This window comes from Hyperolius riggenbachi, chromosome 11 (genome assembly GCF_040937935.1).
Source record: "Hyperolius riggenbachi isolate aHypRig1 chromosome 11, aHypRig1.pri, whole genome shotgun sequence".
In the NCBI taxonomy this organism is placed as follows: Eukaryota; Metazoa; Chordata; class Amphibia; order Anura; family Hyperoliidae; genus Hyperolius; species Hyperolius riggenbachi.
Genome location: NC_090656.1, coordinates 106,366,239 through 106,379,777, shown reverse-complemented (window position 1 = coordinate 106,379,777; position 13,539 = coordinate 106,366,239). Strand labels below are relative to the sequence as shown.

Genomic DNA, 13,539 nt, shown 5'->3' with positions numbered 1-13,539 from the left:
AGTTGACCCCCAATGCGCATCTTTCTTACCTCCATAATATAGGAGGCTGACACGGTGAGTGCAGGCACAAAGGGGGAGTGACCCAGCACTGGCACGGCGTGTGTTTTGAGCCACATTGTGGATTTGGGACGGCACCCACTGGTGTTGGTGGAGGAACACTGTTTTTAAAGTGATACGCTATGATATGTCCTCTGTTTGATTTATTGCATATCCTGTGCTGGTCATATGTGGCATAGGAGGAAGATTACCCGCAGTGGAGTTTTGAATGAAGGACTGGACTCTGTGTGGACATTAATTGGGTGATATTTACTTTCTCCTTGCTTCGTTACAGACTGAAAGCGCGTACTTTAGTATTTATTGTCTATTTGCATTGTATACAGCATTGTATTAGTACGCAAACCACAGTGGTTGTAATACTCTGTTGTCCTGAGCGCATGTATATTGGTGTTTTGTGATGATTATTACTTGCTGCCTGTAGGCTTAGATGCACAGGAGTTTAGATTGATTTACATATGGTATATTGTTTTGACCATTGGTTTTATTCCCAATTCTTGTATTCTGGAACTCACTATTGATTAAGTTGTTAGTAAACGCCAACTTTCTGAAGGTCTTAATTCAGTCCTTAAGGGCTGGTTCACACGTGCGGTAAATGCACGTAAACAGCTATTTCCCATAATACAGCAAGGTTCACAGACAGGAAATTGCAAAAAGTACGTACTTCTTTGTGGGAGGGGTTTCACCACAATATCAGCCATACGCACTGTATGTAAACAGACCCTGATGGTCTGTTTGTAAAAAGGAATAGATTTCTCATGTAAAAGGGGGTGTCAGCTACTGATTGGGATAAAGTTCAATTCTTGGCCGGAGTTTCTCTTTAAGCATGCAGGAGTTTAAATATCATCATAATACACTTGATTTTATAACTTTATTTTTTATAAATTACTATTTAAAATAAACCTGCTATTTTAATACTAGCAGCATTTAAAGCTGGGGCTTCCTCCAGCACGCCATTGGCTCTCTCCCTGTCCTCCCGGGCTGCTCTGTTGTCCTGCGGTAAGGCCTGGTAAATTGGCCAGTCTCGTTCAGTCGTGCATGCCAAGCCTTACTGCAGGACAATGGAGCAGGCCGGGAGGATGGCGAAGGAGCAAATGGCATGCATGGGACTGGAGGAAGCCCTAGGTAAGTATAAATGCTGATAGTATTAAAGTCTCAGGTACACTTTTTAAAGGACCACTATTGAGAACATTTTAAATGCATATGTGTACAATGTACATTTTTTTTTCCAAAGTAAAATGCTCTATGAATGTTAGTGGCTCAGTCTAACTGCCAAAATAGTGTGTGGTGAGTAGGAGGCTGGCATCTTTGCATAGATCCTTTCCAGGGAACGCGTTTGTAGCTCTGCCTCCAGTCACGTCAATCTCCACGGATCTCCGCCTCTCCCTGCCCCGCTCAGTGAAAGAAGGCCGAGCAGAGGCAGAGCTACAGCGCAAAGCTCTGCCTCTACCAGGAAGGAGCCCTGAATTTTGCCCCAGGGATTTGGGGGGTTTAATTACATCGTTCTGCCACAGGATTGCAGCGTTTTAGCTCTGCACATATTGCTTAAAGGATACCCGAAGTGACATGTGAAATGATGAGATAAACATGTGTATGTACAGTGCCTTGCACACAAATAACTATACTGTGTTCCTTTTTTTTCTTTCTCTGCCTGAAAGAGTTAAATATCAGGTATGTAAGTGGCTGACTCAGTCCTGACTCAGACAGGAAGTGACTACAGTGTGACCCTCACTGATAAGAAATTCCAACAATAAAACACTTTACTGGCAGAAAATGGCTTCTGCGAGCAAGAAAGAGATAAAAAAGGGGAATATCTTATCAGTGAGGATCACACTGTAGGCACTTCCTGTCTGAGTCAGGACTGAGTCAGCCACTTACATACCTGATATTGAACTCTTTCAGACAGAGAAAGAAAAAAAGGAACAAGGCATAGTTATTTGTGTGTTAGGCACTATACATACACATGTCTGTCTCATCATGTCACATGTCACTTCGGGTATCCTTTAACGTAAATGTCAAGTAAAAAGAGGATTTTTTTTAAGGCTTCAGACTCTCTTTAAGGATGTTATGAGGCTTTAGATTTTGAGTATTGACTGTGAAGATCCTGCACTTTCTTCTAACACTTGTTGGAAAATTGAGAAGCATTATGTTTTGCAACTATGGACCATTTAGTTAATGTCTGTTTTCTGCCATGTGTTTCATTAGGATGGAGAAGTGCAGTGTGATGCCATCTCCTGCGCCACAGCTTGTTCTCATCCTTACATTTTCCCTGGAGAATGCTGTCCTGCTTGTGAAGGTACAGATTCCAAACCCCATCAATTTCACCCCTTTCCTATAGTTTTGTCTTGCAGCTTATTATTTCCTGTGATTACATGAATTGTCAGCTGTCTCTCATTAAACATTCTTATTCTCTGTTTTTATTTTATCTTTAAAAATATAAGCCTTTTCCTCATATTTTACTATCAGAGTGTGCCTTTGAAGGACATGTTTTGGAGAATGGAGGATCTTATATCTCGAAAACTGACCCTTGTGTTGAGTGCCATTGTTATGTGAGTAGTTTCCATTTATGTGTCATTTGTCAACCATAAAAAAAGTGAATAAGGGGCAAAGAATTCAATGACAACATCACAACAAGATTCCAAGCTGTTGTTGTTAATTATCAAATCAAATCAAACACAAAATAAAATAATTCTTTGGTAGGCTTGAAGGATACCAGATGCGAAGAAACATAGAGAAACAGGGAGAGCAGGCATATACTATCACCTGTTCTGATGCCAACCGCTCCCCCCCCCCCCCCCCGACCTCCTCTCTAGCCCTTCTATCATACCAAAAAGCCCCCCGGGACCCTCTTCTTGGTGGCTTGAGTCAGGCCTTACTGTGCAGGTGCTGGCTAGGCTGTATACATCCTAGAGCACATTGCTCGGGAGCACTCTGCGCATGCGTATGACATCATGCGCATGACCTGGTGACATCATGCCCATGTAGGATGCTAGCAGCCCGGCCAGTGCCTGTGCAGTAAAGCCTGACTCCGGCGACCCGGAAGAGGGTCACGGGGGGCTTTTAGGTATGATAGGAGGGCTAGAGAGGAGAAGGGAGAAAATGCCTGCTCCCCCCGTTTCTCTGCATCTGGTATCCTTTAAAGGGAATCTGAAGTTAAAATAAACCTATAAACTTATGATATAAGGAATTTTATGTGTGGTACAGTCTCATATTGTTTCCAGTACAGGAAGAGTTAAGAAACTTCACTTGTTTTCTATGCAAAAGAGCTTCTCTGAGCTCTCCAAACTAACTTGGGTCGGCTAAAGTACTGTTTTCTGAAGCACTTATCTCAATCTGTCTCTCACTGTCAGGAAGTTCAAAGGGTCATTAGCTCTGCTCTGTTTCATCATTTAAAGGGAACCTAAACTGAGAAGGATATGGATTTTTCCTTTTAAAATAATACCAGTTGCCTGGCTCTCCTGCTGACCCTGTGTCGCTAATACTTTCAGCCACAGCCCCTGAACTAGCATGCAGATCAGGTGCTCTGACTGAAGTCAGACTGGATTAGCTGCATTCATGTTTCAGGTGTGTGATTCAGCCACTACTGTAGCCAAAGAGATCAGCAGGACGGCCAGGAAACTGGTATTGTTTAATAGGAAACATCCATATCCCTCTCAGTTTAGGTTCCCTTTAAAACACAAAGTGCAATTTGTAAACTGCAAGTATTAGAAATGATGCAATGCTATAAAAAAGCTATATGCTGTAACTGAAAACTTGCTACTAATGTTCTATTAATTATCCTTACTACATATACAATTCATTATATCGATCCAGTGCTGGCTCGCCCGGTAGCAGTATTTGACTAATTTAGTCAAATACTGCTTTACCCGGCCGAAGGAGGCTTCAGAAGTCTTCAGGGAGCCCGAGTGCTCCTGAAGAAGGGCGGCCCTGTACTGCGCCTGCGCAAGCACCCTCTCTTGCACGCTCACGCCTGTGCAGTATGGAGCCACACATCTTCAGGAGGACACGGCTCCTGAAGACTTCCAAATACCCTTTCGGTGGGAGATTGAAACGGGGGGGGGGGGGGGGGGGGGGAGCCAGCACAGGATAGAGGGCACCGAGAGAGGAGACGGAAGGCTCTATATGACCCAGAACCTTCCCTCTCCTTAGGTAAGTATTTGCTTCATTTTTTTTTAAATGCGGTTCCCATCCACTTTAAAGGGAATGCATGACTTCAATACATTTAAAAAACGATAATTATATTGGGAGGGGGAAGCCTCTGCATTCTGTCCTCCTCAGCCAACCTGATCCAGGGCTAGCACCCCTGGACAACTAATAACAGTAACAATAACAGTGGCTTGCCTGCACAGGCGCATTAGCAGCTTTCTGCTCAGGATCCAGCAGAAATAGCAGAGCCTGATCAGGTCTGTTTTATTGCGCAGGCACAGAGGGTTTGGAAACCCGCTACAGCACCAGCGCAGGCCAACAACTGTTATTATTGCCTATGTGGAAAGCTGCTAGTGTGCATGTGTAGAGCGCCAACAAGCTCTTGTTGGACTTTTGGGGGGTCCTACCGCTGGAACGGGGCTGAGGGGGAGGACAAGGAAAACCTCTTTAGGATCCAGAGCCTCCTCCCTTCCAAGGCAAGTACCTCCTAGGGGCACTTTTTCCACTTTAGGGTCACTTAAAAAACATGTGCGGTTTTTAACAGCAGAGAAAGCGTGTGTCGTGTCCAGAAGCTAACAACAAGCTGTCAGGGTTTTTTTTTCTGTAAATAAAAAAGGTTCAGAGTGCAAACAGACCATATATTTAATGTTGATTGTGAGCAGGGCCGGGCCGAGGCAGAGGCTGGAGAGGCTCCAGCCTCAGGGCGCAGTGTAGGAGGGGGCGCACAATTCATTCAGCTGTCATTCCCAATTGTGTTTGAAACAGAAAGAAATAAGAAAAGGGGATACATGGCAGTGACTGCAAGCCAGGTAACTAGAGATTAAGGTGTTGGGGAGGTTGGGGGCCTTAAGGCACCTATTAGTCTAATAGCAATCAGTGTGTGACGGCTGGGGTGGGAGGGATGGGGGGGGCACACTTTGGTGTCTCAGCCTTGGGTGCTGGAGGACCTTGTCCCGCCTCTGGTTGTGAGATGTGATGTAATGTGTTTTTGCATTTGGAAACGAACCATGAATAATCAAAAAGAAGAACTGACTTCTGTAAGTGTATATAATGAGCAGGGGCGTAACTAGAAATCACGGGGCCCCCCTGCGAAACTTTGGATGGGACCCCCTCCCGCCAAACCTCCTCCCCAGAAATGCTGGGAGTAGAACAGCACTGTACACAAGACTATGTGAACACTGAATAGGGACTGCCTACAAATTTTTGTCTGCAAAACTTTGTATAATTCCTTATCAGTGGCTAAGCAGATGCATTCATTAGAACAATTGTGCAGAGAGCAGAAAGTGTTTTTCTCTCTGTGCCCTTAGTTGTCAGTCTCTCAGGATGGGGCCCCCTGTGGCCTCTGGGCCCCACTGCGGCTGCATCCCTTGCAGGGTCTATTGTTACGCCCCTGAGTTAGCCTAAGCAGTCAGTGGATGAGGAAATAAATGTGGAGGCTGCAGCGAAATACTCCCCTAAAGAGTGCAACTTAACATCTTCTTTACACAGGCCGGGAATGTGCAATGTGAACAACGGGAGGATTCCTGTACCCCTTGTGACCAGAAGACTCAGGACTGTCTGAATGGTACGTACACTAGACTTACAGATCACTACAAAATCTTAACTTAGTAGCGGCCGAGCTAGTGAAGTATGGCGGTATCGTTGCTAAATAATGCATGCTACGCTGCCACTAGCATGCATAGCATGCCCCGAGAGGTTTCATTAAGTCGCGCTAATTTATTAGCGCTTGTAAGAGGAGTTTACCTGCGCTGTGTTGGCACGTTATCAATAGTGAATCAACCTCATGATGAGATAAATATGTGTTTGTATAGTGCAAAACATATTCATAATGAGGCTGTTTTACTGGTTTTATTTTGCTGCCTGAAAGAGTTAATTTTTAGGCATAGAAGTGACAGCTTCTTGTCTTGTTGGTACCTTGTTGGGAATATATTAAACATCACTGATGAGGAAATTACAGCCATAAAAGTTTTCTTGGCAGAATACAACTTCTGAGAACAGGGGAAGATAACAAGTTCAATAGTTCATGTATTTTCATTTAGGGACACTTAGTCTGCTGCCAGTGAGATAACAAAACATTCAATCTACTTTGCAAATGTTTAAATATCAAATAAAACCATGGGATATTTAAAAATAATTTTTTAGAGTAGGAGGATAAAAACAGTAGTTTCTCATCAGTTTCTCATATATCCGGCAAACAAACCTGTAATAGAAGCAAAAAGAGATACACAAAACATAGGGTGTAACGTTAAAACACATAAACACCCTTAGTGCAACTCCACACGTCTCCAGAAAGAAAGATGATCAGGCCCAGCCACAGACAGGGATAGTCCCAGCAGCTCCCAATAGGTTGGCCACTTACCCACAGTAAATACTTTAACATGCGTGATCACTAGCAGCCATTGCCTCCAATACACTTCCTGAGACTGGTCTGGATGCAGGACCAGCTCTACTCTTAGGCCTCTTTTCCACAGACTGTTCTGTTGAACTGTGTGCTCAGCAAGCAGTTACCAGGCAGCATTGTCTCTTTTTGCTTCTATTACATGTTTGTTCGCTGGATATATGAGGATTTGAAGCGCAGCAGCACTTGTGATAAATGTTAACTTTGCCTATACAGAGGACACTGCCTGCAGCTCTAAGGACTACCAAGTATTGTATTAACATTGAGCGCAGCTATATAATATTGACTATTGCTTATCTCATCAGTTTGTTTTCACCTCTGGTTCACTTTAAAGAGAAACTATAACCAAGAATTGAACTTCGTCCCAATCAGTAGCGGATACCCCCTTTCCCATGAGAAAACTATTCCTTTCCTGAAACGGATCATCAGGGAGCTCTGTATGGCTGATTTTGTGGTGAAACCCCTCCCACTGTGTGATTTCAGCTCCTCACAGCACTGAGGTACTGACATCACACTGTAGAAGCCTTGTTGCATTGTGGGAAATAACAGCTGTTTACAACTGCCAAAAAAGCAAGCAACAGCTCCTTCCAGTGACTTCACCTGTCAGCAGTAAAAATGTCACATGTGATAAATGTCAGAATGTAAATCAGGGAGAGGAAAGATTTTACAATGAGCAAACAGTGACTAAATCATTTATACATAATTATTGTAAAAATTATGCACTTTTTGTTACATTATTTTCACTGGAGTTCCTCTTTAAGGGCTCTGCCTCTGACATAGGAGACATGGGTTCAAATCTTGGCTTTTTCTATTCAGGAAGGAGTTATTGGTTATGACTCCCTAACCCTGCTACTTCCTGAAGAGTGCGCTCTAGTGGCTGCCTCGCAAGCGCTTTGAGTCCGACAGGAGAAAAGCGCTTTACAAACATTGGAATTATTGTATTTAATCAAGATCTTACCCTTTACTCAATTTGTGTCTTCCACAGAAGTCTCAGACACCTTTTATTCCAAGCAATTACAATATTCTCAAGATGCTGGGTTACAAATCAACGATCCATTGAAGTTACTACCGGCCACTAAATCTCCTGTGTCTGGCCGTATGTCTTTGTCCCAGAAACTGATTACAAGAAAGAACTTTGCCACTACAGTCACACCATCTCCTGTCTCCAGTTCTGTGCCTGTAGAAGATCGAACCACTGGCATAGCAGAATTAATGTCAGCGCTACAACACAACAAAAATTTGGATGTTGAACCATTTACACATCCTGTGCCTTTTGCTACAAGAAAACATTTCACAGAACCTAGCGATCATTTGCACTTGTCTTCTGGTTCCCCTGATATCTCTGCATCACCTTCATTGCCAGATCAACCAATTCATTCTTCGAATACCACTAATGATGCAACAAGTCAACCTACCTCAAGCTCATCAGATCAAAACATTTCTATTACTAATTTATCTGCTGAGACACAATCACAAATGATGTCCACTGTAACGGAGTCCTCTCGCCTTACAAACACAACTTCTACCTCTTTCCATTACCTTAAGCAAGTTCTTCAACCTTCCCCCAATCCCACACTAGGTGTTGGAGCTGCTGATACGGAGGAAAATGTTCCAATGTCTTCACCTGGTTTTGGAAGCTTACCATCTTCACTGGATAACAATGACACCACTGCAAATACATCAGAAGCTGTGGAGGGGAATGTATCAAGGCCTTTTTATCACGACAACCTGGCAGATATCCGGAGACCTTCATTTGAGATACCAGAGGATGCTAAGTCGATGGATTATGAATCGCAACATTCAATAGGTAAGATTAATTCTTAAAAAATCCTTTTTGGACAGGTAAAAGTAAAAAATGGCTACTTTTCTCATGAGTTAGATGTCCCTCATGACCTTCAGAATGTCTCTGCTCAATATTCTACTTAAAGGGGAACTGAAGAGAGAGGTATATGGAGGCTGTCATGTTTATTTCCTTTTAGACAATACCAGTTGCCTGGCAGCCCTGCTGGTCTATTTCTCTGCAGTAGTATCTGATTAAAACCAGAAACAAGCATGCAGCTAGTCTTGTCAGATCAGACTTATAAGTCTGAACCACTGAAACACCTGATCTGCTGCATGCTTGTTCAGGGGCTATGGCTAATAGTATTAGAGGCAGAGGATCAGCAGGGCTGCCAGGCAACTGGTATTGTCTAAAAGGAAATAAACATGACAGCCTCCATATACCTCTCTCTTCAGTTCCCCTTTAACGCTACTGATAATGTGGAAAAGAATAGAGCCCACAAACACCTTTCATTACTGCCTTAGAAAGGGGTAAGCTCTGTTCCCACTTACGTGGAGAATGGACATTTTGTCTGTTCTCCACTCATTGCTAAATGGACAGCGAAGGGCTCCTAGTTTATAAATAGGAGCCGTTCACATTTGCCACTCTGCAACGGATCCATGGGATCCATTGAAGTAAATGGATCACACTTCTGTGCAGTTTGCGATAATCCCGTGCATGCGGATGCATTCTCCCATATAGCCTATGATGGTAACGCATCTGCCCTGGGCTGCAGCCAGACCATCGGAGTGGGCATTACACTGTACACTCCTGCTGATCCGCTACAAGTGGGAACCGAGCCTCAGAGATAAGCAAACTGAACATCCATTGCACACTGTATAGACTGCTAGGTGAAATAAGAAACATAGTCAAGATTTAAGCACTTTATTATCATTGTGTAACACAATGGGCTTGATTCACAAAGCCGTGCTAACTCATAGCACGGCCGCGCTATGCTTTGCACGCGTTTTACAATGCATAAAACTTTACGCGCGCTATAACAAACATTTGCGCCCGTTCACGCTGCGCAACGTGTACTTATGAGCATGTTGTGCTGCGTGAACGTGCGCAAACGTTTGCTCTAGCGCACGTTAAGTTTTATGCGCTAAGCATAGCGCGGCCGTGCTATGAGTTAGTGAATCAAGCCCTATGAAATTACTTTTCATGACAGCCCCACGGTGCATGCAGGGAACATAGTGATAGTAACAAAGGTAGAAATAGAAGAAATTATACAAGTGTGCCAGTCTGCACAATGAGCTTTCTTTTGTATATAACCAACTTTAAAAACTCTAATTACATTACCACACTAAGCAACGTTGAACAGAAGTAACTAGTAATCAGATCAGGATTTCTGCAGGACAGGTGACAGGCCTTTAATAATGCATTATATGTTTGAGGGATCTTACACAGCTAAATCCCACTCTCAAAGAATGTTGAGGATTAATGTGTGAACAATCATTTTGGGAATAAAGAAGAGCATTCAACTATCATGATCTCTTATTGTGGAGGAGTAGTACTTGACCACATATACTTCTTCAGTCCATTGGTAAAATTTCAGTTTAGTGTGATTAGAAGTTCTTGTCAATCTGGAGATTATGCATATGTCATACTACATGTCTTTTGTGGTATATCCAACCATAGCTGGCATTAATGGACTATAGTTTTCTTTTAACCAGTTCGCATTCAGTCGTTTTTCGCTTCATGCATCCGAACAATGTTCACCTCCCATTCATTAGCCTATAACTTTATTACTACTTATCACAATGAACTGATCTATATCTTGTTTTTTCCGCCACCAATTAGGCTTTCTTTGGGGGGTACATTTTACTAAGAGCCACTTTACTGTAAATGCATTTTAAAAGGAAGAATAAGAAGAAAACGGAAACAAATCATTATTTCTCACTTTTCGGCAATTATAGTTTTAAAATAATACATGCCTCCATAATTAAAACCCACGTATTGTATATGCCCATTTGTCCCGTTTATTACACCATTTAAATTATGTCCCTATCACAATGTATGGCGACAATATTTTATTTGGAAATAAAAGTGCATTTTTTCCGTTTTGCATTCATCACTATTTACAAGCTTATAATAAAAAAAAAAAAAGAAATATTTCATCTTTACATAGATATTTAAAAAGTTTAGACCCTTAGGTAAATATTTGTGTTTTTTTTTTTTTTTTAATTGTAATGTTTTTTTTTTTTTTTTAATTAAACATTTTATGTGGGTATTTTTGGGAGGGTGGGATTGAAATTGTATTTTTTTTGTAAATATATGTGTATTTTTATTTTTATTTAACATTTAGATGTAGTTTACTTTTTGGCCACAAGATGGCAGCCATGAGTTGTTTACAGTGACGTCACTCTAAGCGTACCACGTACGCTTAGAGCGACATAGGAAGCAGAAAAAGCGTAGCTTCCGAGAGAAGCTGTCGCTTTTTCTGCGGGGGAGAGGAATCAGTGATCGGGCACCGTTGCCCGATTCACTGATTCACTGGCTAACAAACCGCCGGCCGATCGCGCGCGTGCACGCGCGCGATCGGCCGCGTGGACGCGCAGGAGCGCACATGGCTTCCTGGACGTGAGTTTCACGTCCAGGAATGTGAAATAGTTAATTAAGGTCTAAACAGCCACAGGCATGAAATGAATTGGATATTTATGGCATCTATTTAAACATGACTTTCACAGTTCCCAAATCCCAAACGTCACAACTTTAAATAATGGAGGATATTTGACATAGTCTTAACTTTCATACTCCTCATAATCTTGCTTGTGTGGAGTGATTTTTCTGCCAAGCAATATTGTTTTTTGAATAGATTGTACAAACATTTTCAAACGTGAAATCTCTGAGGCAGATATTACACAGTTTGCTGGAAAACAGACAAAAATAACATCCTTGTCCCAAGATAACTCTGGTTTATCCATCCTAGAGAAAGGCAAAACTCTTCAAAGAACTGAGGGGTCAGTTAGGTACAAAAGGGAAAAAGCCGCGTCCAGTGAAAAATGGCGCCGGTTAAATAATGGCGCCCCTTCTGCCCGATATTAGTTTAAAACGATATTTATTGTTTTAAAGGTTAAAATAGTACAAACCTTTTGAACGAAATTTATCGTTTTAAAACTTGTTTTTTTTGTTGTCCTGCCTGAACGATATTTATCGTTTTAAGCCCTGCTTTGCTGCCCTTTGGAAAATGTCTGCCTGCTGACTTTAACGTTTAATAGCACAGCCCCCTTAAAAACTAAAAACACCAAATTTGCAGGGAATGTTAAGAAGAAAATTGTGAACAAGAGGAATTTTTTTTTTCAAAAAGACCTTATAGTTTTTGTGAAAATCGATTTTGAATATTCTTCTTCTGACCGTGGGAAAATTAAACGCCCGCCGACTTTAGCGGTTAATAGCAAAGCCCCTTTAAATGCCAGAAACACCAAATGTGTAGGGAATGTTAAGAAGAACAGTGGGAACACGAAGAAAAAAAATTGTTGAAAAAGACCTTATAGTTTTTGAGAAAATCGATTTTAAATGTTCAAAGAGGAAAATGTATCTATTTAAATCGCTAATGACATTATTGCGGAACTAACAGGGTCTAGGACTCCAGGCAGATTACTGAATTTTTAAGGTGCTTGCGTATCACAATGAAGCAATGCCCACCGGCTATATGAGTGTCTTGGGGGGGGGGCACACCCAAGATAATAAGGTCGTTGCTTCATTGTGGACAGACCAAATTCGATCAGCTGGACACTCAGTCACTGTTGTTTTGTCATTCAGCTACCTCAGCCCGACAATATGGGCTTGAAAACCACTATCGCCTGTACTCTGGCCATGGTGCGCACCAGTCCAGCATGGCTGTCACTACACAAACACCTGTTTGCGGTGCGTTACACAGTGAGTTTGGTCTGTCAGTGTGAAGCAGTACACTAATTTCACTCCCTGATTGATGTATACACATGCCAGATGTTTTAAAGCACTTTAGGCCTCCAATTTAGCATGCAATATGATTTCTGCCCTTAAAACGCTGCTGTGCGTCAAATCCGGATTTTTCCCCGCGACTCTTGCCGTGTATCCCACTCCGCCATGCCCCCTCCAGGTGTTAGACCCCTTGCAACATCTTTTCCATCACTTTTGTGGCCAGCATAAATGTTTCTAGTTTTCAAAGTTTGCCTCCCCATTGAAGTCTATTGCGGTTCGCAAAAGTTCATGTGAACTGAACTTTTGCGAAAGTTCGCTTTCAAGGTTCGCAAACCTAAAATCAGAGGTTCGAGCCATCTCTATAAGGCATGTTTACTCTGATAAGGCACACTAAGCGTGCAGTAAGGGGAGCTATAGTGATAGTGAATCAACCCCAGTGTGTGGTGTAAAACTGCAAAGATGACAGAATGATGCAATGTTATAAAAAAGCTATATAAATAGAAATATGACTCTTTTCTTTACTGCTAATGTTCTATTTGTTATCGGTACTACACTTACAATTCATTATATCATAGGTTTTTTTCACTTCAGGTTTCCTTTAAAGCGTACCTGAAGTGACATGTGACCTGATGAAATAAATATGGGTACTTGTAGTACTAAGCCCATTTAGAAACTGCCTGTGTTCACTTTTTATTTCATTTTTTGCATTGAAAGTGTAAATAAACTAATATCTTTATGCAAATATAACAGTAGAACAGGCTGTCCTGAAGAGTAGAGGGAAGCAAATTAATTTTATGTAGGTGTCCAAATGCTGATTATAACAAAAGAATGCTTAACAGTTTAAATGTTCATCATTTCTTTTGTTGGCAGCTGAGTGAACCGTATTTTACATCACTCTATGATGGCCTAAATGTAGTTCCTTGACTAAAAATAGGAATATAAGACTGCATGGAGGTTGTAACTTCTATATACTATTGCCACTACACATACAAATACCTTGCAAGTTCATTTTCTGTTCAGGTTTGCTTTATATGCAAAATATAGTCAAATACTCTTAAAATCACTGCTATACATGAACAATGTCGTACTACAACTTCAATTTATTATTTTTTTTTCTCTTCAGAGTGCCCTTTAAATGGCCTCAGGCATACGAATGGCTCCATCTACATCGCTGATGCGGACATCTGCCTGCAGTGTGAATGTTTGGTAAAACTTC

The 13,539-nt window shown here is 41.8% G+C and overlaps 1 protein-coding gene across 7 annotated transcripts in view; it reads left to right on the top strand.

The window, feature by feature from the left end:
- VWCE (von Willebrand factor C and EGF domains) overlaps positions 1 to 13,539 on the top strand; it is a 448,320-nt gene that overhangs the window by 177,629 nt on the left and 257,152 nt on the right. For all 7 annotated transcript variants that reach the window (XM_068260102.1, XM_068260103.1, XM_068260099.1 and 4 more), the window contains exons 23-27: positions 2,260 to 2,350; positions 2,521 to 2,603; positions 5,689 to 5,764; positions 7,584 to 8,405; positions 13,447 to 13,529. In XM_068260102.1, coding sequence (XP_068116203.1) covers positions 2,260 to 2,350; positions 2,521 to 2,603; positions 5,689 to 5,764; positions 7,584 to 8,405; positions 13,447 to 13,529 — 1,155 coding nt within the window. The remainder of the gene's footprint in view (positions 1 to 2,259; positions 2,351 to 2,520; positions 2,604 to 5,688; positions 5,765 to 7,583; positions 8,406 to 13,446; positions 13,530 to 13,539) is intronic.